The sequence below is a fragment of the Notolepis coatsorum genome (assembly GCF_963971535.1).
Source record: "Notolepis coatsorum genome assembly, chromosome: 13".
NCBI classification, from domain to species: Eukaryota; Metazoa; Chordata; class Actinopteri; order Aulopiformes; family Paralepididae; genus Notolepis; species Notolepis coatsorum.
In genome coordinates this window covers 120,508,481-120,534,241 of record NC_140177.1, presented here as the reverse complement: position 1 = coordinate 120,534,241, position 25,761 = coordinate 120,508,481, and the positions used below count along the sequence as shown (strand labels likewise).

At 42.3% G+C, this 25,761-nt stretch overlaps 1 protein-coding gene across 1 annotated transcript in view; it reads right to left on the bottom strand.

Moving 5' to 3' along the window:
• Positions 1-4,439: 4,439 nt before the first annotated feature.
• LOC311239696 (uncharacterized protein) overlaps positions 4,440-25,761 on the bottom strand; it is a 63,808-nt gene continuing 42,486 nt past the window's right edge. The window contains exons 18-23 of the mRNA XM_084328105.1: positions 20,967-21,112; positions 20,017-20,208; positions 18,645-18,740; positions 16,097-16,244; positions 10,976-11,122; positions 4,440-7,651 (exon numbers count right to left, since the gene is read on the bottom strand). Coding sequence (XP_084184231.1) covers positions 7,608-7,651; positions 10,976-11,122; positions 16,097-16,244; positions 18,645-18,740; positions 20,017-20,208; positions 20,967-21,112 — 773 coding nt within the window. The 3' untranslated portion in view covers positions 4,440-7,607. The remainder of the gene's footprint in view (positions 7,652-10,975; positions 11,123-16,096; positions 16,245-18,644; positions 18,741-20,016; positions 20,209-20,966; positions 21,113-25,761) is intronic.

Genomic DNA, 25,761 nt, shown 5'->3' with positions numbered 1-25,761 from the left:
TCCCATTCACTTTCATTGAGTCCAATCCAAAAGGGTGATTTACCATCTGGGAGACGATAGGGGGTGCTTTTTTCACATCTGAGAGCCGGGGGTGCCTGGATCTCCAACGATAGACTTGCTTTATGCAATATGATTTCAGATCGCTAATAAAAAAAAAAACGAATAAAACTAATATTCTCGTGAGTGGGCATTCAACCCGCGGGGGGTAAACACGAGAAACTCGTCCGTGGCATTCAAAGTGTTAAAGGTGGTAACTACTGGAATAGCCTACCAGTTGCGATTAGAGAGTGCCCCACATGAACATACTCCATGTTCAAGACCCATCTTAACACTTTAATCGCCGGAAACGCCGAAACTCGTCATTGCCCGCCATGCTCATTCTGCCGAAGATGCCGTAACACGTCTTTGATATCAATATTTCAAAAATCTGTGATCGAAATCATATTTCTCCTCCGGGGACCTGAGATATACTGCTGAGCTCCACTCAACTCTCTAACGGTTCAAGAGCGCCATCTGGTGGCCGATCGGCAGATCGCCCAACAGGAAGTGACGCGCCAAACAGGAAGTGCTCACCCATATTTCGTCCGGGCACTCGCGATCGTTAGCAGGACTCCATCTCGACACACTGGATAATCAATCGCTCGCCCTAACTCAATAAACAACGTTATTTGGACGTATATAGTATTATACAACCTGGAAATGGTTCATCTAGATCAACATCCCATAATAGAAAACTGTCTACTCCAAGCTGATCGCCCAACGGCCCGAGGAGACTGGGGTAAGTTTCAGCGTTTATTATTACCGTGTTCGATATAAACTGCTCTGATGATCATATCACCCACACTAGATGAATCATCTAACGTTGCCCACGGAATTATAAACGACCCCCCGCCCATCCGGTCAACATCAGATGATAAGTAGTAACTTCTAGAACCACCTCCAGTTGAAATTTTTTATCTGGCACCGATCGCTATCAAACTGTATTTCATCATCAATATAATGCATTTGGGGCTATAAATCAAGTTCTGAAGAAAGCTGCAGAAAACGATAAAAACATACTTATACTTTGACCGTATTTTAGTATGAATATGTGAATGAAAAAGTATAACGTTGCTACACCCTGAACAATAGATATAGGACATTGAATGGGCCATAATAATGTCAATTTAGCAATACAATTTAAAAAGTTATAGCCCTGCAAAGAAGGGGAACTTCTCCATAGACAAATAGAGATGGCGAGGGATGGTAAATTATGAATTTAACCATGGCGATCAAAGTGTTAAACTGCATCTCAAGGCAAACCAGAACTGTGATCATTTTTTTTGTCTCCTGTTTAGGGACTACGGGTGTAAATTAGCTCTTGCTACAACCCTGCATGTCTACATTTTGTATTTTGTACTTGATGTTCATTGACATGTGTTGTCCCTACCAAATAAACTATCAAATCAAATCAATCTATAGCTGTGCTATTGACAATACGAGAGCTTTTAACACACTTCACTGGAACAAAGTCATTATCGAACGCTAAGCTAAACAAAATACAGCTGTGATCGGACACCAATAACTCCTCTGTGTTAACCCGATCGTGAACACAAGGTCTAACGTGTTGCCTTTGCAATGCGTCGGACCGGAGATGTGCTGGGTGAAATTAAACGAGTCTGTAACATTTAAAAAGTCAGTGGCAAAGTTATCAGAGCTCTTGTTTACTTGTTTAGTTCCATATAGGGATGCTCGATATTGGCTTTTTTACCGATACCGATATTCCGATATTGTCCAACTCTTAATTTCGATACCGATACCGATACCGATATCAACCGATACCGATATATGCAGGGTTTCCCCCCCAAAAAACGGAATAATTTCAGGTAATTAATAATTTCACTGGATGCATTCAAAAGGCTTTCTAAATGTAAGCATTATCTGTGCAAAATATGATAATTAAAAAAGTAAAAATTAACATTACATATATCTTGTTGTTGAATTAAACCAACATGCATACTTTTGACAATAAATAAAATAAGAATTGGTTCTTACTTGCTTGCCTGGGTAAATAAAGGTTAAATAAATGTAAAAAAAAAAAAAAAAATTGATACCGATATTTTCCGATATCACATCTTACTGCCGATATCGGCCGATAATATCGGTCGGCCGATAATATCGGACATCCCTATACTCTCCTATCTCAATGGACATTTGGACACAGAGCTCTATTTCTATAATGTTTGGTCACATTAGTTTAGTAAATGGTGCATTTTATAATATATATAGTGACAATCCTTCTCAGGATAATCCTTGCCTGAATCCAGCCACATTTGCATCGCAGTCAGCAGCGCCCTCTTCTGGCCTTTTTTCAAATCCCTTGAGATGAATTATAGATTAATTTTTAAAAAGGCGCTGCTGACTGATTCAGGGTAAATTCCTGCATTGTTTTACTCAAGTTTTAACAGATTACTCCCAATATGAATGTATTTTAATATAAATTCAATCAATATGAATGCATTTTCATATAAATTCAATCAATATAAATGTGTTCAATAAAGTGTTGAAATATTGTGCCATATGTCAAAAACGAAGGTTATCCTATAACCCTAGTTATGTGAATACTATCTGAGCGTTCCGCTCCGCTTATGGGATATATTCATTGTCCGTGCGCCTAGTGTGCGCACGTTGAAAAAACGTCCACTCTGCACCATCTATCATGGCCACGCCCGACCCGTGTTCCAATAAGGGCCACCCTTTCCTCCTCCGAGTCTGAATTTCACACTCCGCTTATGGGAACTAGAGGGGGAGCGGATGCGCAGCCACTGACAGATGCACCACCTGAGGGCCCTTACGACCATCAAGACGGGGAGGGTCTTGTCCGCCGCTCGTCCTAACGAGGAGCGGGGAGATAGAAACCCTGATCCAATATGCGTAATAGGGAACAGCCACCCTAGGACGCACAACGTGCGTGGGACCGTGTGTAAAAACACCCTGTGGTCCACTCCACACCCACACACTCCTGCTAGCCCACCTGGTGGCGGGATGCAGGAGAAGTCCCGGTACTCAGGACTGCATGGGAGACAGAGCCCCCAGTCATGTCCATGAGGTAAAACCTGACAAAAAGGCCTGGGGAGGACCAAGAGGCCGCAGCGCAGATGTCCTCCCCCGAGACCCCCCCAAGCAGGGCAGCAGAGGCTGCCACTCCACGAGTGAAGTGTGCCCTGACGCCCGTGGGGGAAACCTGTCCGGTCAAACTGCAGCAGAGGGCAATGCCCTCGCACAACCAATGTGACAGGCGTTGTTTGGACAGCGCCTTACCCGTGTTAGGGCCACCGTAACAGACCAATAGTTGACTGGTAGCCCTGAGGTCCTGTGTGCGTCTAAGGTACACCACCAGAGCACGACCAGGGCACAACAGGTAAAGGCTCCTCTCTGCCTCACGACACTGTGATTAACACTAGGCATCTGTCATTTTATACAGTGAGGTCAACTTAAAAATAACAAGTGTCAACTCACATTGAAAGATCTAACTGTGAGTACCGGTGCTCAAATCATCACTTGTGAATGCAGAAATAGGCAAAAATATGACTTTTTATGTAACATCTTTGTGCTGCATGCATAGAACTGCATGGTTTTGACTAGGGATGCTCGATATTGGCTTTTTTACCGATACTGATATACCAATATTGTCCAACTCTTAATTTCCGATACCGATATCAACCGATATCAACCGATACCGATATATGCAGGCCCACCCCCCCCCCCCCAAAAAAAATGAATAATTTCAGGTAATTAACATTACATATCTCTTGTCGTGTAATTAACACAACATTATGCATACTTTGATATCTGAATATCCAATATCAAACCAACTTCACACGGTGTGGGAAGGATCCCTCACTGCAATCATGATAATAATAATAAATAATAATAATAATAATAATAATAATAATAATAATAATAATAATAATAATAATAATAATAATAATAATAATAATAATAATAATAATAATAATAATAATAATAATAATAATAATAATAATAATAATAATAATAATAATAATAATAATAATAATAATAATAATAATAATAATAATAATAATAATAATAAAAAAAAAAAAAAAAAAAAAAAAAAAAAAAAAAATAAAAAAAAAATGCATTTGTATATCACCTTTCATACAAGAATTGGAGCCCAAAGTGCTTCACAGCAGTGCATGATGTAGACACAAAATAGACAGGCATAAAATGGAGCATGAAATTGGCATAAATATAGACAAAATGAGGAGAGAATTTATATTAAACACTCCCGGAATCTTTCAAATTGATTTCTGTCATTAAAATCATTAAAAAGGCGGTCTGCGTGAACTTGTCAAGCACTTGACATGTTTATTTATTTTTTTTATTTTTTATTTTTTCACTGTGTCCACATTCACAGTCAACACATGACAACAGACAGGTTTAGTGTGAGCAAAATGTTTATTTAAAAAAATTGTAATAAAAGCTCCCTTGTTGTATTTATTACAACGTGCAATTAGAGTACTTCAACCAACCAGTGGCGTCACTGCTCAACCTTGTTAAAAAACTACTGCACGCACACACACACATCACACACACACAAATATCCACCGACAGAGGTTTGATCTATAGAGCAACATATCATTTATCATTCATTTGTGTATTCTACATTTACACTCATGTCTGCCACGTAGTGGTATCATTGTAAGAGTGATGGGCGTGAAGACAAGGCAAATATTGAAACGTGTCTGCTCATCTGTTTGCCTACACACACACACACACACACACACACACACACACACACACACACACACACACACACACACACACACACACACACACACACACACACGTCATGAGGGAGTGTCTGTTATAAGGTTAAACAAAGCAGAATCATTGTAGCAAAAATAATTAGAAAATCAAATAAAGATACTTCGAATAAATACTTCCTCATAATGGGCTCAAGGTTCCGACTAGACACATACTAGAAAAGACTCAAAATAGCAGATCAACTACCTTCAGGGTTCTTACAAACAGGGCTGCTGTTGTATTGTTAGGATATATTTGGTCTTGTGAAGGAGATCGCCACGGAAATAAAGGCCCTTCATGTGTCATTTCCACAGTCCATTCGATCAGTATTTGTGAACTTGAACACGAGCTTCTCCCAGATTCAGAGACCAGAGAGGTGAAGACCCGGACGTGTGACGTCCTCATGGACAGACGGGAGACCGTTTTTTCTTTATTTTTAACAGACTTTTTACAGTATAGTGTCCTCAATTCTGAAACTGAAAATGTACCTCTGGGTGTTTCGTCTCACCCTCACCTCTGTGGGACAAACTCCAGACGTCGCACCTTGTGACTTTGGCTACGTTCACACTGTGAGCCTTAGTGCTCAATTCTGATTTATTGCTCAGATCCCTTTTTGTTTGGTTGTTCACATAATTTTTTTTAATGTGGCCAATATCAGAATCCAGTGTGAACCGATAATGTGCCATAACTGACCCGCATGAGCAAATGAACAATAACGAAGATGGACTTAAACATGGAGGACACTGACGCCACGGTTCATGGTTTCATTTATAAGTTGATGTGGAGGACAGCTACATTTTGTGAGCAGGTGATAATGGAGGTGAAAAAGAGACATTTCTTCTTTCAATATGCTTTCAAACACAGACGGTTATGATACGCTCCCTCAAGTTTGGAGCATCACGCCAAATACTTATGTAACCGAGTGGATTTGAACCTGTGACCATAGGATCCACAGGCGGCCGCACTAACCAGCTGAGCTAAAGGGTCGGACCCGTTAGCAGGTGCTGGTTGACTGCGACCGACTCGTTAGTAGTTTGCACTTATAAGGTAAACACCTCACTGCCACTCCTGCCACAGAATGGACCTGTCTCAAACCCTGCCCTCTTTTCTTCATCCTCCAATCACAACTGTCGCTTACCTCGGACAAACTTGGTTTGTCCGAGGTAAGCGACAGTTGTGATTGGAGGATCAAGAAAAGAGGGCAGGGTTTGAGACAGGTCCATTGGGATGAATGTCAATCTAGAGTGACGTAAAAGTTGCATGAATTCTGATATGATTCTTCAGACTGAGGTCCTGTATCTGATTTAGGACCACATATGAAAGTGGCCCAAATCCGAATGGAAAATATCAGATTCAATGTAATTTGTGTTGTTCACACTGTCGTGAAAAACTCCAGATCTGAGTTGCCTGCAGTGTGAATGTAGCCAGTTGTTTTAGTGCTCTAGTTTTGGGGAATTTGGGAGAGGAGTATTCACGTTCACGGATTCTTAAATTGGGATAGGTGACTTTCTTTTTAGCATATCAGTGATATGGCACTATTTCATGTGTTCATTAAAGGGACACTTCAAAAAAACAATGCTGATTTATTTTGCACATAATCTCACACACATCCAAAAAACTCTAAACAGTTTTGCACACATTTATTAAACATTAATTGTATTTACATTGTGACATCATCTGGGACATTTAATTGTGACCTTGTGTTGTGTTAATTACAGCTCAATGAAATGATAAGGTAGCAGTCCCTATAAAACAAGGTATTGCTATTTCCATCTACATAATTTCATGGAGCTGTAATTAACACAAGATAAGACATCTCTGGTGGCCATATTCAAACTAATTTACTCTCAATAACTGTCAAACTAATGTTTGCAAAACTGTTTAGAGTTTTTGGATGTGTGTGAGATTATGTGCAAAATAAATCAGCATTTTTGACGAATTGCCCCTTTAATGATTATACCATAATGTACCATAATCATTAATAATATATGCCATATTATGTGTTTCAGAACAATAGGTGATCTTGGATTGGGATTCAACTCTCATTTTTATTATCAAAATACAAAAGGTCCAACCCTGAGATGTGTTTAGAGCAGTGTTGCCAGGTGTATGATAATTTGTACGATACTTTTTCTTTTTCTTTTTAGTGTTTTTCCAGCTTTTCATGGTCAGACATGACCGACAGGAGAGGGAGAACAGGAGAATAAGTGCGGGAAGACATGCAACAAATTATCCCCCGGGAGCGGGAGTCGAACCCAGGACGGCCACGTAGGTGTGCGTGGCACTATGAGGTGCACCACGAGGGGGCCTTGTACGATACTTTTGATTGGTTTTGTCCTCTATACGATAACTTCGCCCTCTGTACACCTATTATGTTCTATTGGTTATGACTTACAAACATCCAAAAAACAATACTTCCTCTGGGACGATAATTTAACATTTCCCATCTGGCAACACTGGTTGTGAATAAGGGCTATGTACGGTAAATACGGGGGGGGGGATAGGTAATCATAGATCTGGTGTATCTACATAATTTGCACTTCTATATGCATTGGCGAAAAAACCCAGTTCAGATTCTGGTAGAACTTGAGTCAACAGAATGCACACTCCTACACAGAGAGTTGGACGACGTTCCAAAATAAATAATCAATGCCTATTCCTTTGATGACAAGCCCCTCTCCTGTGTACTGTGCGTCAGAGGAACCTGGAAGGGGAGAAGCCCATTCTATGCACTGAAGCTCTGTGAGTGGTTTCTTCTCGTGGGCGTCTTCCCTGAGTTAGCGCCTCCTCTCTGGGCCTCGTTACAGCAGGACCAGGACCAGCAGACCCAGAACCAGCAGCAGGACTGTTGAAGAGCACAAAGACACACAGGCAGGAGATATAAGTCATGTTACAGCAGGACCAGACCCAGCAGACCCAGAACCAGCAGCAGGACTGTTGAAGAGCACAGAGACACTAGGGTGACCAGATGCAAAAAGTCCAAAAGCAGGACAACAGTAAGATTTTGGTGGGACAAAGTGGGACAGATAGATAATGTAATTTTTTTTATTAGAATAACTGGTCTTCACCGAATAGATAAAGGTTAAATCAAAATAAATACAAATTAAATACAGAATTATATCTCTCCACATTCATCTTGGCACTGGCAGCCGGCTTGTTACCACCTAACATCTGTTTTAAATATTCAAACTTTATCACTTGACAGGAATGTCTTGTGTTCGATATTCCCTGTTAACACAGAACTAGGGAACACTAGGGAACAAAAATAATAATACAAATAAATTGTGTTTCTCTATTAGAATAACTGGATGTAGCTTTTGTACGACCACACGATATCTGAGTCTGGCCAAATGACAGGAGCTAGCTTGCTACCACAGTCGGCTGACCTGTATGAATGGGAGTGTTGTACAGTGTGATAGATGCTTGTTATCTCCGCTGCAGTGACATTGTCCGTCTGGCTATAATTTTTTGGTTTAGAAGAAACAGATCTGGATGTTTCTTTTTGGTGAGCCACTTTCATGTGAGACTCACGTCCACTGTGGCGCTTCAAGTCGTATTCTCCTCCATGAGCAATTGAAAATGAACTATGACACAAAACACAGAAAGCTCCCTGTGGATTGCCTGACATCGGCCTCACCCAGGCATGTGTCGTTTGCCAGTCTTGGTTGTAACTGCAGGTCCGTTTCTTTTTACTGCTTTCCATCTTGATTCATAGTTCGCTTGTAATGTTGTTGTGTTTTCTTTTTTGACAGCTCGCTAAACGTTGACAGCGCGCTACATTTTGACAGCGTGCTAAATTACTATAACCAATCAGATCTGCGATATGAGGTAGCGTCACGACTCTCACGAGCAGAGCGCTAAATTACTACCAATCAGATCTGCGATATTTCTTATTGACCTTATTATATCACCTGTGGTAGCGAGCGAGCTAACAGATGCTACGTTAGCTTGTTATATCACCTGTGGTAGCGAGCTAGCAGACGCTACAGTACGTTAGCTTGTTATATCACCTGTGATAGGGAGCGAGCTAGCAGACGCTACGTTAGCCCTCCAACCAGGGAGAGAAGGACATCAGAAAACAAAATGGAGGTTTTTGACACCAGGAGCTGAGAGAGAAGCTGACGCAGCCGTGACATAAAAGGTGCATTTATATAACAGCTTTTATCCAAAGCACTTTACAATTTGTTCCTCACATTTGACCCATTCACACACTGATGGTGGAGGCAAGGTGCCAACCTGCTCATCGGGAGCAGTTAGGGGTTAAGTGTCCTGCTCAAGGACACTTCGAGATGCTGCCTGGGAGGAGTGGGAATCGAACCTGGAACCTCTGGATTACCAGACGGCTGCTCTACCTCCCGAGCCACTGTCACCTCCATGACATGCGTTCCAGGTGACATTAACATCACTCACGTTACAAAGTCAAAAGCAAGACAGCATTACGAGTCACACCTCTCGCTTGGCTAAATGTCTACTGACGTTGACGGCATTCTGCCTTCAAACATTTTAATTTTAATTTTTACTGTTTGAATAAAAAGTGACCAGTAGAAAAAATACAAAATAGAGATGGTGTGGTTTTTTTTTAACACTTCCTTGACTTTTTTTTGTCCTTTTTAAAAAATTAACTGAAACTGAACTACACTAATACATTCAGCCATTTTCAAAGTCCTGTAAGAAAAAACGTTTTTGACAACCGTTACATATGCGTACATTGGGGGGGCTGACTAAAAAATGTTTGGGGCAAAAGTTTGGGAACCAATTACCCAAGAGAGGGGCCTGACTAAAACGTGTGCACTGCAGCAATTAGTCTGTATAGCAGCGCACACGTCGAGTCCAGGGCGACCAGTAGGTTTCTCAAATGTTTCGTGGTGCGGTTTCGTCTTTGTTGCACTGAAAGTGAACGGCCAGAGGTCCACCGTGGTCTTAGTTCCCAGAGGGTTTTTAAGCTTCAGGCGAGCCCAGACTGGATTAGATTCAATATTCAAGATTCTAGAGGTTTATTTGTCACATACATACCAGGGCATACAGTGAAATGTGGGTGGCCATGCCCGCTTTGATTGTGCTATAATACAATAGTAAATAAAATAAGTAGAAGATGCTGTCTGGCAGCGTGGCTACATGAGCAGAGCTCCGGACTCATGATCGGAAGATCACAGGTTCGAGCCCCGGTGAAGGCCGTTATCAGAAAGTGGTGTTGTTGTCCCAGCAGGGAGCACTCTGTCCTCTGGACTAGTCAGTAACAATGCCCCTGTTACGGTGATAGGGACACCGTATAGCTGCGAGTGCCGTCCTTCAGATGAGACGCTAAACCAAGGTCCTGACTGAATCTCAGTCGTTAAAGAACCTAGGACGCCTATCGCAAAGAGTAGGGGGTTCCCCGATGTTCCTGACCAAATTCCCAATCAGGTCTCTGACATCAAGGCCACCTAATCATCCCTCCCCCTTAATTGGCTGATATCAATCCCTGTCTCCTGAGCCGTTCAGTCATTGTGTAATGTGATGTGTGCCTGGTGCCAGTGTATGGCAGCCAATGAGCCTGCGTAGCCCAAGGTTGGGTGCTACCAGTGGTGGTGAAGGAGACAATTTCCACCCTACATTGTGTGTGGGGGGGGGGGCTTTGAGTGTCTAGAAAAGCACTATATAAATGTAATAATCATTCATTCATTCATAAAATAGACATAAAATAGACATGATAAAATAGACATGTTAAAAGTCCTGAGATAAATGCAATACAATGTTAGCTACGAATTAAGGCACTGGGTCCTATGTGCACTACTATACAATATACAGTTTTACTCTATATCCCTATGCTGTACTTGCTATTTCTAAACTATACTATACAAATACCTAATAAACGAACCTACGCTGTAACACGCAACACTTTGATGAACATTGTTACTCAGCTGATAGAGTTGTACCCTTCCTGATGACTTGTCGTACAGAACTTGTAAGTCGCTTTGGATAAAAGTGTCAGCTAAACGACTAAATGTAAAAGAAAATGTAAATACAAGAACCACAACAGTTATTTTCTTAAAGTGACCTTTTTTCCTCGTTCCTTTAAAGTGTCCTTTTCATTGTGTTTAAAGTGACCGTTTGTGTGTGAGCGAGTGCAGAATGTGTGTTGTGTGTGTGTATGTGTGTGCTCATGTGTACTTGTGTGCGGAGAGATTACCTTGGACCTGGGAGTGTTGGAACGTGACGGCGTGGCTAGTGGTTTGGGGAGCGACGGTCGTTGGAACAGGAGTTGGAACGTTGGCGGTGGGGTCCGCTAGGTTCAGAAGTCCGGTCTGGACTCGGCTTGTGGGAGTTCCGAGTGCACCTGAGAAGCAAGGAGACACATTAATATCAAGTTTCAAGTTTCTTTATTATTTGTCACAATAGAATACAGATATTTTACAATGAAATGCTTGTTTCTGTATGAGCCCCTGAGTGTGCTTCATACAGTAAAAAAAAAGTTAGTAAAAAAGTAAGTAAGAGTAAGTAAAGAGGAATATTCAATATACATATTATATACAATATACAATACAGAGTAAAATTAAAGTGTTAAAGTGTCTAAAGTGAGTAAAGTGAGTGTTAAGGTGAGTGTTTGTTTAAAGTGAGTGTGTACATGTGGATGTGTGTGCAGTGAGTGTAGATGATGGGTTGTTACATGCTGTAGTGTCATTGAGCAATATGTTGTCAGCTGCTAGAAGTCTGTCATACTTTAACCCTTTCACAACCACACTACAGAAGGTTAACCCTTTGTCGTGTGGTAGTGAAAACCTTCTGTATTGTCGCAGTGAAAGGGTTAACCCTTTGGTAGTGTGGTAGTGAAAGGGTTAAGTATGATCAGTGATTGGCAATCAGTTTGTATGCAAAGGGCTGGAGAACGAGAACTGATTGTCTGACTCTTAATTACTAAATGGTGCATTTATATAACAGCTTTTAACCAAAGCGCTTTACAATTTGTTTCTCACATTTTACCCATTCACTCACACATTCACACACCGACGGTGGAGTCGACCATGCAAGGTGTCAACCTGCCAGGGACGTGCACAGGACTTTAGAGGGGCAGGTGCTCAAAGGCTGAAAAGGGCACTACACTTGTGTGTATATATTAACCGAGTGCGCGCGGCGCGCGAGCGCGATTTTTAAGGGCCCTTTTCGGGCGGGGGGCCCCCTTTTTATGCTTTTTGGGGGGTTTTGGTGATCAAATATTGAATATTGAACTATAATAATCAGTGCAGGAGCTCACTTATCCTTGAAAGACACTTTTATCACTGACTTAAAAGGCCCATACATCTCCATAAATGTTCAGGGGGGAGGGAATAAGTGCTTACCCTACAGACCCCAAGAAGTGCTGTATATTCTGTATTGTTTAATATAAATGCATTTTTTATTCCAATCCCGATTTGTATTTGAGATTCCCAAATCCCATCTATCATCATCATCATCACCACCCACGCTATGCATAAAATATATAGGTCCGCGGAGAGGCACGCTGAGGAGGCCGTGCAAACTGCAATGGAATATGGGGCATCTCTCTCTCTTTACCTAATATTTTGATTCTATCCTGACATCTTTCAGTTGGAAGGACAGTCTATATGCGTAACGGTAAAGAAAATATATATATATAGTTTATTTTTTTCAAAAAGGGCACTTTTTTGATGATGCTCAAAAAGGCAGGTGCTCAAGCACCCCTTGGCCTCTATGTGTGCACGTGCCTGCAACCTGCTCATCGGGAGCAGTTAGGGGTTAAGTGTTAAGAGGTGGACGCAGGCAAATACTGCGGCATGGTCATGCTGGACCTACAAAAGGCCTTTGACACGGTCAATCACTCCATTCTGATTGACAAGCTAAAAGCAATTGGTTTTGATAGTCTATCAGTGAGCTGGATGCAATCCTACCTTGAGGGGAGGGAACAGATGGTGGAGGTAAACGGTACCCTATCCCCCCCCCTCACAGTGAGCTGTGGTGTTCCACAAGGAAGCATACTAGGACCGCTACTGTTCCTAATTTATGCAAATGACATGTCGTCAGCTTGTGACTGCAACTTGTTCCTGTTTGCGGACGACTCAGCCCTGCTGGTCTCTGACAAGAACAAGTTACAGGTTGAAAAAACCCTCAGCTCGGAACTAGGCAGAATCTGCATATGGCTCGCTGATAACAAACTATCATTACACATGGGCAAAACAGAGTCCATTCTCTTCAGTTCAAATAACAAACTCAGCAAGACCGACGGCTTCTCAGTTACAGTGGGTGACAATATTGTCACAAGGAAAGATGAAATTACCTACCTGGGTTCCATCCTAGAGGCTAATCTCTCCTGTGACAAAATGGCATCCAATGTAATAAAAAAAGTCAACCAACGAACTCGATTCTTGTACCGGATCTCCTCTCTGGTAAACAAGAATACCCTGAAGACTCTGGCAGGAGCACTCATTCAGGGGTACTACGACTATGCTTGCACCTCATGGTACCAAAGCACCTCAAAGGCGCTAAAAACAAAATTACAAACATCTCAAAACAAACTGGTCAGACTACTGCTTGACCTTACTCCTAGAACCCACCTCACCCCTGCCCACTTTGACAACCTAGGATGGCTTAGAGTAGACGACAGAGTACAGCAACTTGCAATGGGCCTGGTCTACAAGATACACTACACGACCAAGGTACCCATGTACATGTCAAAATACTTCCCAAAGGTCAGTGAATACCACGATCACAACACCAGAGGGAGCTCCACAAATCATGTTAAACCCAGATTCGGCTCAAATAAGGGACTAAACACGTTTCGCAATTATGCCACATCAATGTGGAACGCCCTACCCAAAGCTGTAAAGGAATGTGGATCACTACCCACTTTCAAAACCTCTCTCAAGGGACACCTACGGGAGACTGCAATTCAACACTGGCCCCTGTAAATATCCTAACCCAACCCCCTCCAATGTACAGTCATTTACCAGTATGGTTTTGTCAATAGTCCAATGTACAATTTTGTTTGTTTGTACAGTGTCTCCTCCCCCCCCCTCAATGTACAGTTTTACTTGTTTATACAGTGTGCCCCCCCCCCCCCCCAACCACCTCCAATGTAAATTACCCAGTATGGTTGTCAATATCCCAATGTACCCAACCCCCCCCACCCAACCTCCTCCAATGTACAGTTTCTACGTCAAATGTATATACTCCCTTTTCTTGACTCCTTCTGTATCACAAACAGTACTGTATTTGCAAATCTGGTATGTCATAAATGTATAGATGTAGCAGTACTGACTATCTGTATGTCATGTATGTCATATATGTCCTGATGAATTGAAAATGGGGGACCCTGATGTAAACAAGACGAAAGTCTTTCTCTGGTCTGCATCCCCTTAACAATTGTGTGTATTGAGCTGTACTGTATTGTACCCATTCTGCAATCTGTTAATAAAGTTTTCAATCAATCAATCAATCAGTCTTGCTCAAGGACACTTCGACACGCTGCCAGGGAGGAGTGGAAATCGAACAGGGAACCTCCGGATTACCAGAGGACTGCTCTACCTACCAAGCGACTGTCGCCCTTGCATGGACCATTACTACTGTCTGATTGAATCCTGCCATTCACTACTGTTGTCATTATTATCACTATCACCATTGTTACTTTGTTTTTTGTTCTATGTTCTATTATTATTATTACTGACTGGTTTAATCCTGACATTCCACTACTGTTCATTACTATTATCACCATTACTACTATGTTCTCTATTAATTACCTTTATTATTGCTTGATGTGTGTGTGTGTGTGTGTGTGTGTGTGTGTGTGTGTGTGTGTGTGTGTGTGTGTGTGTGTGTGTGTGTGTGTGTGTGTGTGTGTGTGTGTGTGTGTGTGTGTGTGTGTGTGTGTGTGTGTGTGTGTGTGTGTGTGTGTGTGTGTGTGTGTGTGTGTGTGTGTGTGTGTGTGTGTGTGCATACACCATTGTATGCCCTAGCATTTAAACTAGAAAGGCAACTGAGGTTTCCCTCATAACAATTAGACAAGTAAGGATAACAGTCAATTAAAACATGTACAACTTGATTGACAACGGTTGGAGATCAAGGTTTTAAACTTTGCAACAGAGGGGAGAATATCAAGCTGACTGTTGGAGTTCATTCCATGAGCTAGAGGGGCATCATAGCAAAATGCAGATTTACCCTGTTCCGAGCAAATATATATATATATATATTAGTGCTGTCAGGCGATTACAAAAATTTATCTAATTAATTACAGGATTTGTAATTAATTAATCAAATTAATTGCATTTTAATCACATAACCATTTTAGGCCTGATATTCTATATTCTATAATCATATTTCAAATGGCATGTGTCCGGATGGCAGAATTCAGTATTGTATCTACAAAACCTTCTGTTTAATCATCTTCCATTTATTCATTTGCTTAGATTTTTCAGGTCTGGTCAATTTTAGCATGGTGTTATTCACAGTCAAAGATTACATTTTCTTTTTTTGATATTCTCATTTGGTTCATTGCTATTTACTCAAGCCTAGTAACATACACAGTATTTCTGACCCTGCAGAATACATTCCCTGAGATCCATAGATGTCCCTAGAATCAGATACCAAGAACATGCAAATGGACCATATTAAAAAAAAAAGTCTGTAAATGTGTATTATATGTCCTTATGGAATGAATGAGATCAAAAAAGATTTAAATATTTTTTTATAATTTTTTTAAATTAATTTTGAGTTAATTTTCATAAAGCGATAATTTGCGGTGTAATTCATTAATCTAATTAACGCAATAAACTGACAGCCCTAATATATATACATACAAATGCGTAGCTTAGGAGCGGCTGGGTGGCGCAGCGGACATTGCACTTGTCACCAACGCAAGATACACCGGTCTCGAATCCGGCTGTCAGCGTTGCCTCCGGCTTGGGCCGGCCGTCATACTGACTCAATTGGCAAAGTCAGCGGGAGGGGAGTCGATGGATGGTAGTCTGGTCATTGTGAAACAGCGACTCCTACAGGTCGGTCAGGGCGCCTGCACAGCAAAGACAGGAAATGGCGGGGGCAGTGTGAGCCTTCCACACGTTACACCTCGCCAATGAGAGTCCGCGCTGGCAGGTGAAAATAAGTGACTGGCTGCCTCCACATGTATTGGAGGGGACATGTGATGGGCTTCTATCCTCCCTATGACCGGCCAGTGGGGGGCACATGCGAGCAACGATCAGGACAGGGGAGGGAGAATTGGCACGAGAGGAAATTGGGATGGGAGAAAAATCACAGAAAAAGGAGGAGAAAAAGTAGGTTGAAAAAAGAAAGATGCGTAGCTTACCACTGTTGGAGACAGTCCCAGTGGCCCCAACCATGTTGAAGCGGTTGCGCAGATGTGATGTCCTGCTTGACGGGCCAGGTACGGTGGCTGAAAAGGTACATTGGATCTTGTTCCCGTTGATCACAGCCTCCACTGAGTTCACATTCAGCTGTGAGTGCAGAAGAAGCCCAGTCAGTTTACAGTATGGAGAGACACAGCTATTCAAGGTTCTATTGATGATATACGTCATGTGATAATATCATAATAATAGTATATAATATATACTTTTTTGTATGCCAAATGTTTTTTTTGTGGGCAATAAAGCAAAACAACAATACATATTGTACAAAACAGGTTCAAGAAACTGTGAAATATAAAAGGATTCAGACAGGGGTGAAAAATAAAAGTCAGTAGACACTATTCACGGCCTGTCTACCATGTACACCTGATACATAAAGAGAGTTAATTTCACTCATTGGTCCAATATTGAGCTAGCTACAATTTCACTGGGCTACAATAGCAGACAAAGGGCAATCGTAAATCCTTTGCAAAAACAACGATAAATGTGCTTTTAACTCAATGGATGCCACGGACCTGGAGCATCTTTGTTCCTACTGGGCCAACACTCTAAGATAGGGATAAGTGGCGGTGTTTGCAGGGCTATATCTATATTATAGCTATGGATACAATACTATGGCTATTTGACACAACTATCTATCGTTCAATATATGAAAAAGAATAAATTTTTTCATGCATACGTTTGCGTGTATAGAAAGTAAGTGATCCTGGCTAATCCCAGAAAACTGCGATATGGAGCAATACGTGAATTTCACTAAAAGCGCTGGCGTTTCTCGCCTGGACACGCTACTATTTCCAAATCAAATGTATATAATAGGTATTATGTTTCATCATGAATGCATGAAAGGGGGGGGGGGGGTAGTTTTTTTTTTATCCATTTTTTCTCCTTATTTTTCTATTTTTTCTCCCATCCCAATTTCATATCGCCAATTCTCCCCTTCAATTCTCCCCTCCCCTGTCTTGAACGTTGCTAGACTATGCCTCCCACTCGTCGGCTGTAGTGAGGATAGAAGCCTTGCATCACGTGTCCCCTCCGGTACACGAGGAGGCAGCCTGTTTTTTGATGCTTTGATTGTCACCAACGGCATACGTTGTGGAGTAACGTTACACACGCGTTGCGATCGATGTCAAATCATGGTTGGATCAAAGCAGGATTGATGTCATATAGTCCTTACCTTCATTGGAGGTACCCAAAAAAGAATATTCCAATTGTCTGATCGTGATTCCCAGTATTGGTGTCCATCGTGTTGCCAACATAATCCACCCCAACAAATGCATCGGGGGCAATGGACGCGCTTCAATGTAATCCTGCGAACCGCTCGACTCGCCTGACCCAATAAACTGCGCCCAAATGGATTTGAATGTAACACAGGGCAAGATATAAGGTTTCAAAGGGTGCTCGATACTGCCTTCTAGCAGGATGCGGCCGGTATTGCACTTTGGCGATCTCAGACTAATTTCCTATGGTTACCCCGAGGTCCGTGTGCCTGAAATTTATAGAAATATCGAATAAAAGAAATAATGATGGAAACCCGACTATACTCGGGTCTGGCGCTGAGCGGTTGTCGAGATAACCCGACTTTACTCGGGTCTGGTGCTGATTGAGTTAAGAGACGGGCAGCTCAGAGTGTTCTTACTGGTCTCAGTTTGCTCAGAGTGGTCTTACTGGTCTCAGTTTGCTCAGAGTGGTCTTACTGGTCTCAGTTTGCTCAGAGTGTTCTTACTGGTCCCAGTTTACTCAGAGTGTGTTCTTACTGGTCTCAGTTTGCTCAGAGTGTTCTTACTGGTCTCAGTTTGCTCAGAGTGTACTAGTCTCTTACTGGTCTCAGTTTGCGGTCTCAGTTTGCTCAGAGTGTACTAGTCTCTTACTGGTCTCAGTTTGCTCAGTGTACTAGTCTCTTACTGGTCTCAGTTTGCTCAGAGTGTACTAGTCTCTTACTGGTCTCAGTTTGCTCAGGGTGTACTAGTCTCTTACTGGTCTCAGTTTGCTCAGGGTGTACTAGTCTCTTACTGGTCTCAGTTTGCTCAGAGTGTACTAGTCTCTTACTGGTCTCAGTTTGCTCAGAGTGTACTAGTCTCTTACTGGTCTCAGTTTGCTCAGAGTGTACTAGTCTCTTACTGGTCTCAGTTTGCTCAGGGTGTACTAGTCTCTTACTGGTCTCAGTTTGCTCAGAGTGTACTAGTCTCTTACTGGTCTCAGTTTGCTCAGTGTACTAGTCTCTTACTGGTCTCAGTTTGCTCAGAGTGTAATAGTCTCTTACTGGTCTCAGTTTGCTCAGAGTGTACTAGTCTCTTACTGGTCTCAGTTTGCACAGGGTGTACTTGTCTCTTACTGGTCTCAGTTTGCTCAGAGTGTACTAGTCTCTTACTGGTCTCAGTTTGCTCAGAGTGTACTAGTCTCTTACTGGTCCCAGTTTGCTCAGTGTACTAGTCTCTTACTGGTCTCAGTTTGCTCAGTGCAACACACACACACACCACAGCCGTAACTCACCGTTGTGATGGTCAGAGCACCGTTGACGAGCAGAGCACCGAAGAAAGTTGCGCTGCCGTTGACGTTGGCACAGACAAACGCAGTGCCATTTTGTCCCTGTGAAAAAATATAGAGGACAATCAACAACACTGCGCGACAGATCACAGGGCCAGCAGCCAGGTTGGAAAACAAACGTGGATATAGGCTGGTTAAAGGTAATGTTCGCCAAACGGCGAACTCTAGACAAAAGAGCTTCTCTTAACACTGCGCTTTGCTTACATGTCTTTGTTTTCGCCGTGATGTGCGTGTTGGATTTCAGTGGGTTTAGGGGAGGTGTTTGTATCACTAGCTACACCTTAGAGCCTGAGGCCCGTGCCCCGTGGACCCACTCGATCCACACATCAAACCAAAACAAACAAAAGTGCAGTGCCAAGAGGAGCTCTTTCGCCTAGAGGTCGCTGTTTGACGGCATTACAGATGCTACCTTTAAGATGCAAATGTTTGGCATAATCGTCAGCTTGGCTTCAGTTTCAGGGTTAGATTTGATAGCATATTTAATTGAACCCTTTTTATCTACGTGCCGACAACTGCAAGCTACTTTTGCTGTTTTTCCACTGCATGGTACCTCCTCGACTCGACTGTACTCTGCCTTTACGGCCTTTACGTACTTTTCCATTGCCCAAATTTGCGGATGGTACCTGGTACCGGGTACTTTTTTTAGTACCTGCTTTATTATCGAGGTTCCAAGCGGGTAGAAGCGATACCAAAAAGTTACGTACAGACCACTGATTGGTCAGAAGAGAGAATCGTCACTACGCTATCATTGCGCTACACGGGGGCATCCTGCACAAAAACACAAACCCACCATCTTTAAATAGCCTTGCGACTACTAAACATTAGCATTCATTATTTGTTTGCAGTGAGAACAAAGTGCAATAAACAAAAAAATATACATTCACAGTGTATTCTGCCTCATTTAGTTTAGTCTCACAAAAATATCGCAAATTTAGTTAGCTTATGTGACTGGGACTTCCCATTATAACCGTTAGCATTGCGGCTAGTGTACATTAGCTAATAAGTCACTGGTTTCATAGCTAGCTTCAATATGTGTGTCCTGTTGAAGATGACAGCGCTCTATGACGACCAGCTACACTGAGGGGGGGGGGGGGGGGGTACTACCTGCAGTGGTAAACGAACGAAGTACCAGGTACCAAAAGCGAGTAGAGTCGAGTCGAGTAGGTACCATGCAGTGGAAAAGCGGCCATAGTGTGTACGTCCTGCAGGATTCAAGATTCTAATGTTCCCAAAGACCCACTTCACAATATGGTCTGTTTTGTGGGGGCCTAATTCTATAATATCAGATTACAATATTATAATATCAACGGTCTATTACCAGAGCGTCGTCAGCAGACAGGATGATACTGGCGTAGCCCTCCGACTCTCCTGAGAGCTGGAAGTGAAAGTCCCGACCATTGATCTGCTTGGCGGAGATGAAGAAACAGGAAACCAACACGGATGGGTCGCAAGTCGATGGTTCCGCTTGGCAGAGACGGACTGAGCCGCATCCTACTCGATTGATGTTTTCCTGTGTGTGTGTGTGTGAAAGGATAGAAGGATGGGAGAGGAGATCAAATGAAGGGAGAGAGAACAATCTTAGTGGATTGGATGACTTTTGGAATGTGATGTCTCAATTGACCATATTCACAAAGTGGCCATTTTGCTCTTATGTCACGCTCAGGTTGGGGTTCCTTACGGGTCCCACCTTTGGTGGGAACAGCGTGGGAAGGGCTGCCGTGTGAACATGCACAATAAGGACACCCCATGTCATAGAAGTAAAGCATTGGAATGTTGCATGGAACGAACTGGTCCTACAGAGTGGCATGCCTCTGAGCCGCCACCAGGGGCAGAGTGTCATGCCTCTGAGCCGCTATCAGGGGCAGAGTGTCATGCCTCTGAGCCGCCACCAGGGGCAGAGTGGCATGCCTCTGAGCCACCACCAGGGGCAGAGTGGCTAACCATGAGTGACTGACACAGTGCTGGTTCTTTGTATGTAAAAATAAACAAACAAACAGAAATGATAGAGACCTAGATTATTAGTAAAGTCACTATATGCTGTGTGCTGTTCTATGATGCTGTGTTGAAGCAAATTTACAGTAAGATAGTAATGATGCATTTTATAAATTTTCCAGAATAATATCTTTTTGCTTTATTTCCACAAATGGACCTGATACTTACGATAATCTATACCATTCATATCAGCATACAAAAGTAGGTCAACTGAAACTTTAGGTGGGTTTACCCACCACTACATCCCTGATTCTATTCTATTCTATATGTACTGACCGTGAGAAGTGTAACCGTGCTGTTTGGCGTCAGAATGGGTGAGTTGGTTGAGGCCACAGGTGCTGGGGTCGTTGGAACGTTGGCAGTGGGGTCCGCTAGGTTCAGAAGTCCGGTCTGGACTCGGCTTGTGGGAGTTCCGAGTGCACCTGAGAAGCAAGGAGACACATTAATATCAAGTTTCAAGTTTCTTTATTATTTGTCACAATAGAATACAGATATTTTACAATGAAATGCTTGTTTCTGTATGAGCCCCTGAGTGTGCTTCATACAGTAAAAAAAAAGTTAGTAAAAAAGTAAGTAAGAGTAAGTAAAGAGGAATATTCAATATACATATTATATACAATATACAATACAGAGTAAAATTAAAGTGTTAAAGTGTCTAAAGTGAGTAAAGTGAGTGTTAAGGTGAGTGTTTGTTTAAAGTGAGTGTGTACATGTGGATGTGTGTGCAGTGAGTGTAGATGATGGGTTGTTACATGCTGTAGTGTCATTGAGCAATATGTTGTCAGCTGCTAGAAGTCTGTCATACTTTAACCCTTTCACAACCACACTACAGAAGGTTAACCCTTTGTCGTGTGGTAGTGAAAACCTTCTGTATTGTCGCAGTGAAAGGGTTAACCCTTTGGTAGTGTGGTAGTGAAAGGGTTAAGTATGATCAGTGATTGGCAATCAGTTTGTATGCAAAGGGCTGGAGAACGAGAACTGATTGTCTGACTCTTAATTACTAAATGGTGCATTTATATAACAGCTTTTAACCAAAGCGCTTTACAATTTGTTTCTCACATTTTACCCATTCACTCACACATTCACACACCGACGGTGGAGTCGACCATGCAAGGTGTCAACCTGCCAGGGACGTGCACAGGACTTTAGAGGGGCAGGTGCTCAAAGGCTGAAAAGGGCACTACACTTGTGTGTATATATTAACCGAGCGCGCGCGGCGCGCGAGCGCGATTTTTAAGGGCCCTTTTCGGGCGGGGGGCCCCCTTTTTATGCTTTTTGGGGGGTTTTGGTGATCAAATATTGAATATTGAACTATAATAATCAGTGCAGGAGCTCACTTATCCTTGAAAGACACTTTTATCACTGACTTAAAAGGCCCATACATCTCCATAAATGTTCAGGGGGGAGGGAATAAGTGCTTACCCTATACAGACCCCAAGAAGTGCTGTATATTCTGTATTGTTTAATATAAATGCATTTTTTATTCCAATCCCGATTTGTATTTGAGATTCCCAAATCCCATCTATCATCATCATCATCACCACCCACGCTGGGGCATCTCTCTCTCTTTACCTAATATTTTGATTCTATCCTGACATCTTTCAGTTGGAAGGGCAGTCTATATGCGTAACGGTAAAGAAAATATATATATATAGTTTATTTTTTTCAAAAAGGGCACTTTTTTGATGATGCTCAAAAAGGCAGGTGCTCAAGCACCCCTTGGCCTCTATGTGTGCACGTGCCTGCAACCTGCTCATCGGGAGCAGTTAGGGGTTAAGTGTTAAGAGGTGGACGCAGGCAAATACTGCGGCATGGTCATGCTGGACCTACAAAAGGCCTTTGACACGGTCAATCACTCCATTCTGATTGACAAGCTAAAAGCAATTGGTTTTGATAGTCTATCAGTGAGCTGGATGCAATCCTACCTTGAGGGGAGGGAACAGATGGTGGAGGTAAACGGTACCCTATCCCCCCCCCTCACAGTGAGCTGTGGTGTTCCACAAGGAAGCATACTAGGACCGCTACTGTTCCTAATTTATGCAAATGACATGTCGTCAGCTTGTGACTGCAACTTGTTCCTGTTTGCGGACGACTCAGCCCTGCTGGTCTCTGACAAGAACAAGTTACAGGTTGAAAAAACCCTCAGCTCGGAACTAGGCAGAATCTGCATATGGCTCGCTGATAACAAACTATCATTACACATGGGCAAAACAGAGTCCATTCTCTTCGGTTCAAATAACAAACTCAGCAAGACCGACGGCTTCTCAGTTACAGTGGGTGACAATATTGTCACAAGGAAAGATGAAATTACCTACCTGGGTTCCATCCTAGAGGCTAATCTCTCCTGTGACAAAATGGCATCCAATGTAATAAAAAAAGTCAACCAACGAACTCGATTCTTGTACCGGATCTCCTCTCTGGTAAACAAGAATACCCTGAAGACTCTGGCAGGAGCACTCATTCAGGGGTACTACGACTATGCTTGCACCTCATGGTACCAAAGCACCTCAAAGGCGCTAAAAACAAAATTACAAACATCTCAAAACAAACTGGTCAGACTACTGCTTGACCTTACTCCTAGAACCCACCTCACCCCTGCCCACTTTGACAACCTAGGATGGCTTAGAGTAGACGACAGAGTACAGCAACTTGCAATGGGCCTGGTCTACAAGATACACTACACGACCAAGGTACCCATGTACATGTCAAAATACTTCCCAAAGGTCAGTGAATACCACGATCACAACACCAGAGGGAGCTCCACAAATCATGTTAAACCCAGATTCGGCTCAAATAAGGGACTAAACACGCTTCGCAATTATGCCACATCAATGTGGAACGCCCTACCCAAAGCTGTAAAGGAATGTGGATCACTACCCACTTTCAAAACCTCTCTCAAGGGACACCTACGGGAGACTGCAATTCAACACTGGCCCCTGTAAATATCCTAACCCAACCCCCTCCAATGTACAGTCATTTACCTAGTATGGTTTTGTCAATAGTCCAATGTACCATTTTGTTTGTTTGTACAGTGTCTCCTCCCCCCCCCTCAATGTACAGTTTTACTTGTTTATACAGTGTGCCCCCCCCCCCCCCAACCACCTCCAATGTAAATTACCCAGTATGGTTGTCAATATCCCAATGTACCCAACCCCCCCCACCCAACCTCCTCCAATGTACAGTTTCTACGTCAAATGTATATACTCCCTTTTCTTGACTCCTTCTGTATCACAAACAGTACTGTATTTGCAAATCTGGTATGTCATAAATGTATAGATGTAGCAGTACTGACTATCTGTATGTCATGTATGTCATATATGTCCTGATGAATTGAAAATGGGGGACCCTGATGTAAACAAGACGAAAGTCTTTCTCTGGTCTGCATCCCCTTAACAATTGTGTGTATTGAGCTGTACTGTATTGTACCCATTCTGCAATCTGTTAATAAAGTTTTCAATCAATCAATCAATCAGTCTTGCTCAAGGACACTTCGACACGCTGCCAGGGAGGAGTGGAAATCGAACAGGGAACCTCCGGATTACCAGAGGACTGCTCTACCTACCAAGCGACTGTCGCCCTTGCATGGACCATTACTACTGTCTGATTGAATCCTGCCATTCACTACTGTTGTCATTATTATCACTATCACCATTGTTACTTTGTTTTTTGTTCTATGTTCTATTATTATTATTACTGACTGGTTTAATCCTGACATTCCACTACTGTTCATTACTATTATCACCATTACTACTATGTTCTCTATGAATTACCTTTATTATTGCTTGATGTGTGTGTGTGTGTGTGTGTGTGTGTGTGTGTGTGTGTGTGTGTGTGTGTGTGTGTGTGTGTGTGTGTGTGTGTGTGTGTGTGTGTGTGTGTGTGTGTGTGTGTGTGTGTGCATACACCATTGTATGCCCTAGCATTTAAACTAGAAAGGCAACTGAGGTTTCCCTCATAACAATTAGACAAGTAAGGATAACAGTCAATTAAAACATGTACAACTTGATTGACAACGGTTGGAGATCAAGGTTTTAAACTTTGCAACAGAGGGGAGAATATCAAGCTGACTGTTGGAGTTCATTCCATGAGCTAGAGGGGCATCATAGCAAAATGCAGATTTACCCTGTTCCGAGCAAATATATATATATATATATATTAGTGCTGTCAGGCGATTACAAAAATTAATCTAATTAATTACAGGATTTGTAATTAATTAATCAAATTAATTGCATTTTAATCACATAACCATTTTAGGCCTGATATTCTATATTCTATAATCATATTTCAAATGGCATGTGTCCGGATGGCAGAATTCAGTATTGTATCTACAAAACCTTCTGTTTAATCATCTTCCATTTATTCATTTGCTTAGATTTTTCAGGTCTGGTCAATTTTAGCATGGTGTTATTCACAGTCAAAGATTACATTTTCTTTTTTTGATATTCTCATTTGGTTCATTGCTATTTACTCAAGCCTAGTAACAGACACAGTATTTCTGACCCTGCAGAATACATTCCCTGAGATCCATAGATGTCCCTAGAATCAGATACCAAGAACATGCAAATGGACCATATTAAAAAAAAAAGTCTGTAAATGTGTATTATATGTCCTTATGGAATGAATGAGATCAAAAAAGATTTAAATATTTTTTTATAATTTTTTTAAATTAATTTTGAGTTAATTTTCATAAAGCGATAATTTGCGGTGTAATTCATTAATCTAATTAACGCAATAAACTGACAGCCCTAATATATATATATACAAATGCGTAGCTTAGGAGCGGCTGGGTGGCGCAGCGGACATTGCACTTGTCACCAACGCAAGATACACCGGTCTCGAATCCGGCTGTCAGCGTTGCCTCCGGCTTGGGCCGGCCGTCATACTGACTCAATTGGCAAAGTCAGCGGGAGGGGAGTCGATGGATGGTAGTCTGGTCATTGTGAAACAGCGACTCCTACAGGTCGGTCAGGGCGCCTGCACAGCAAAGACAGGAAATGGCGGGGGCAGTGTGAGCCTTCCACACGTTACACCTCGCCAATGAGAGTCCGCGCTGGCAGGTGAAAATAAGTGA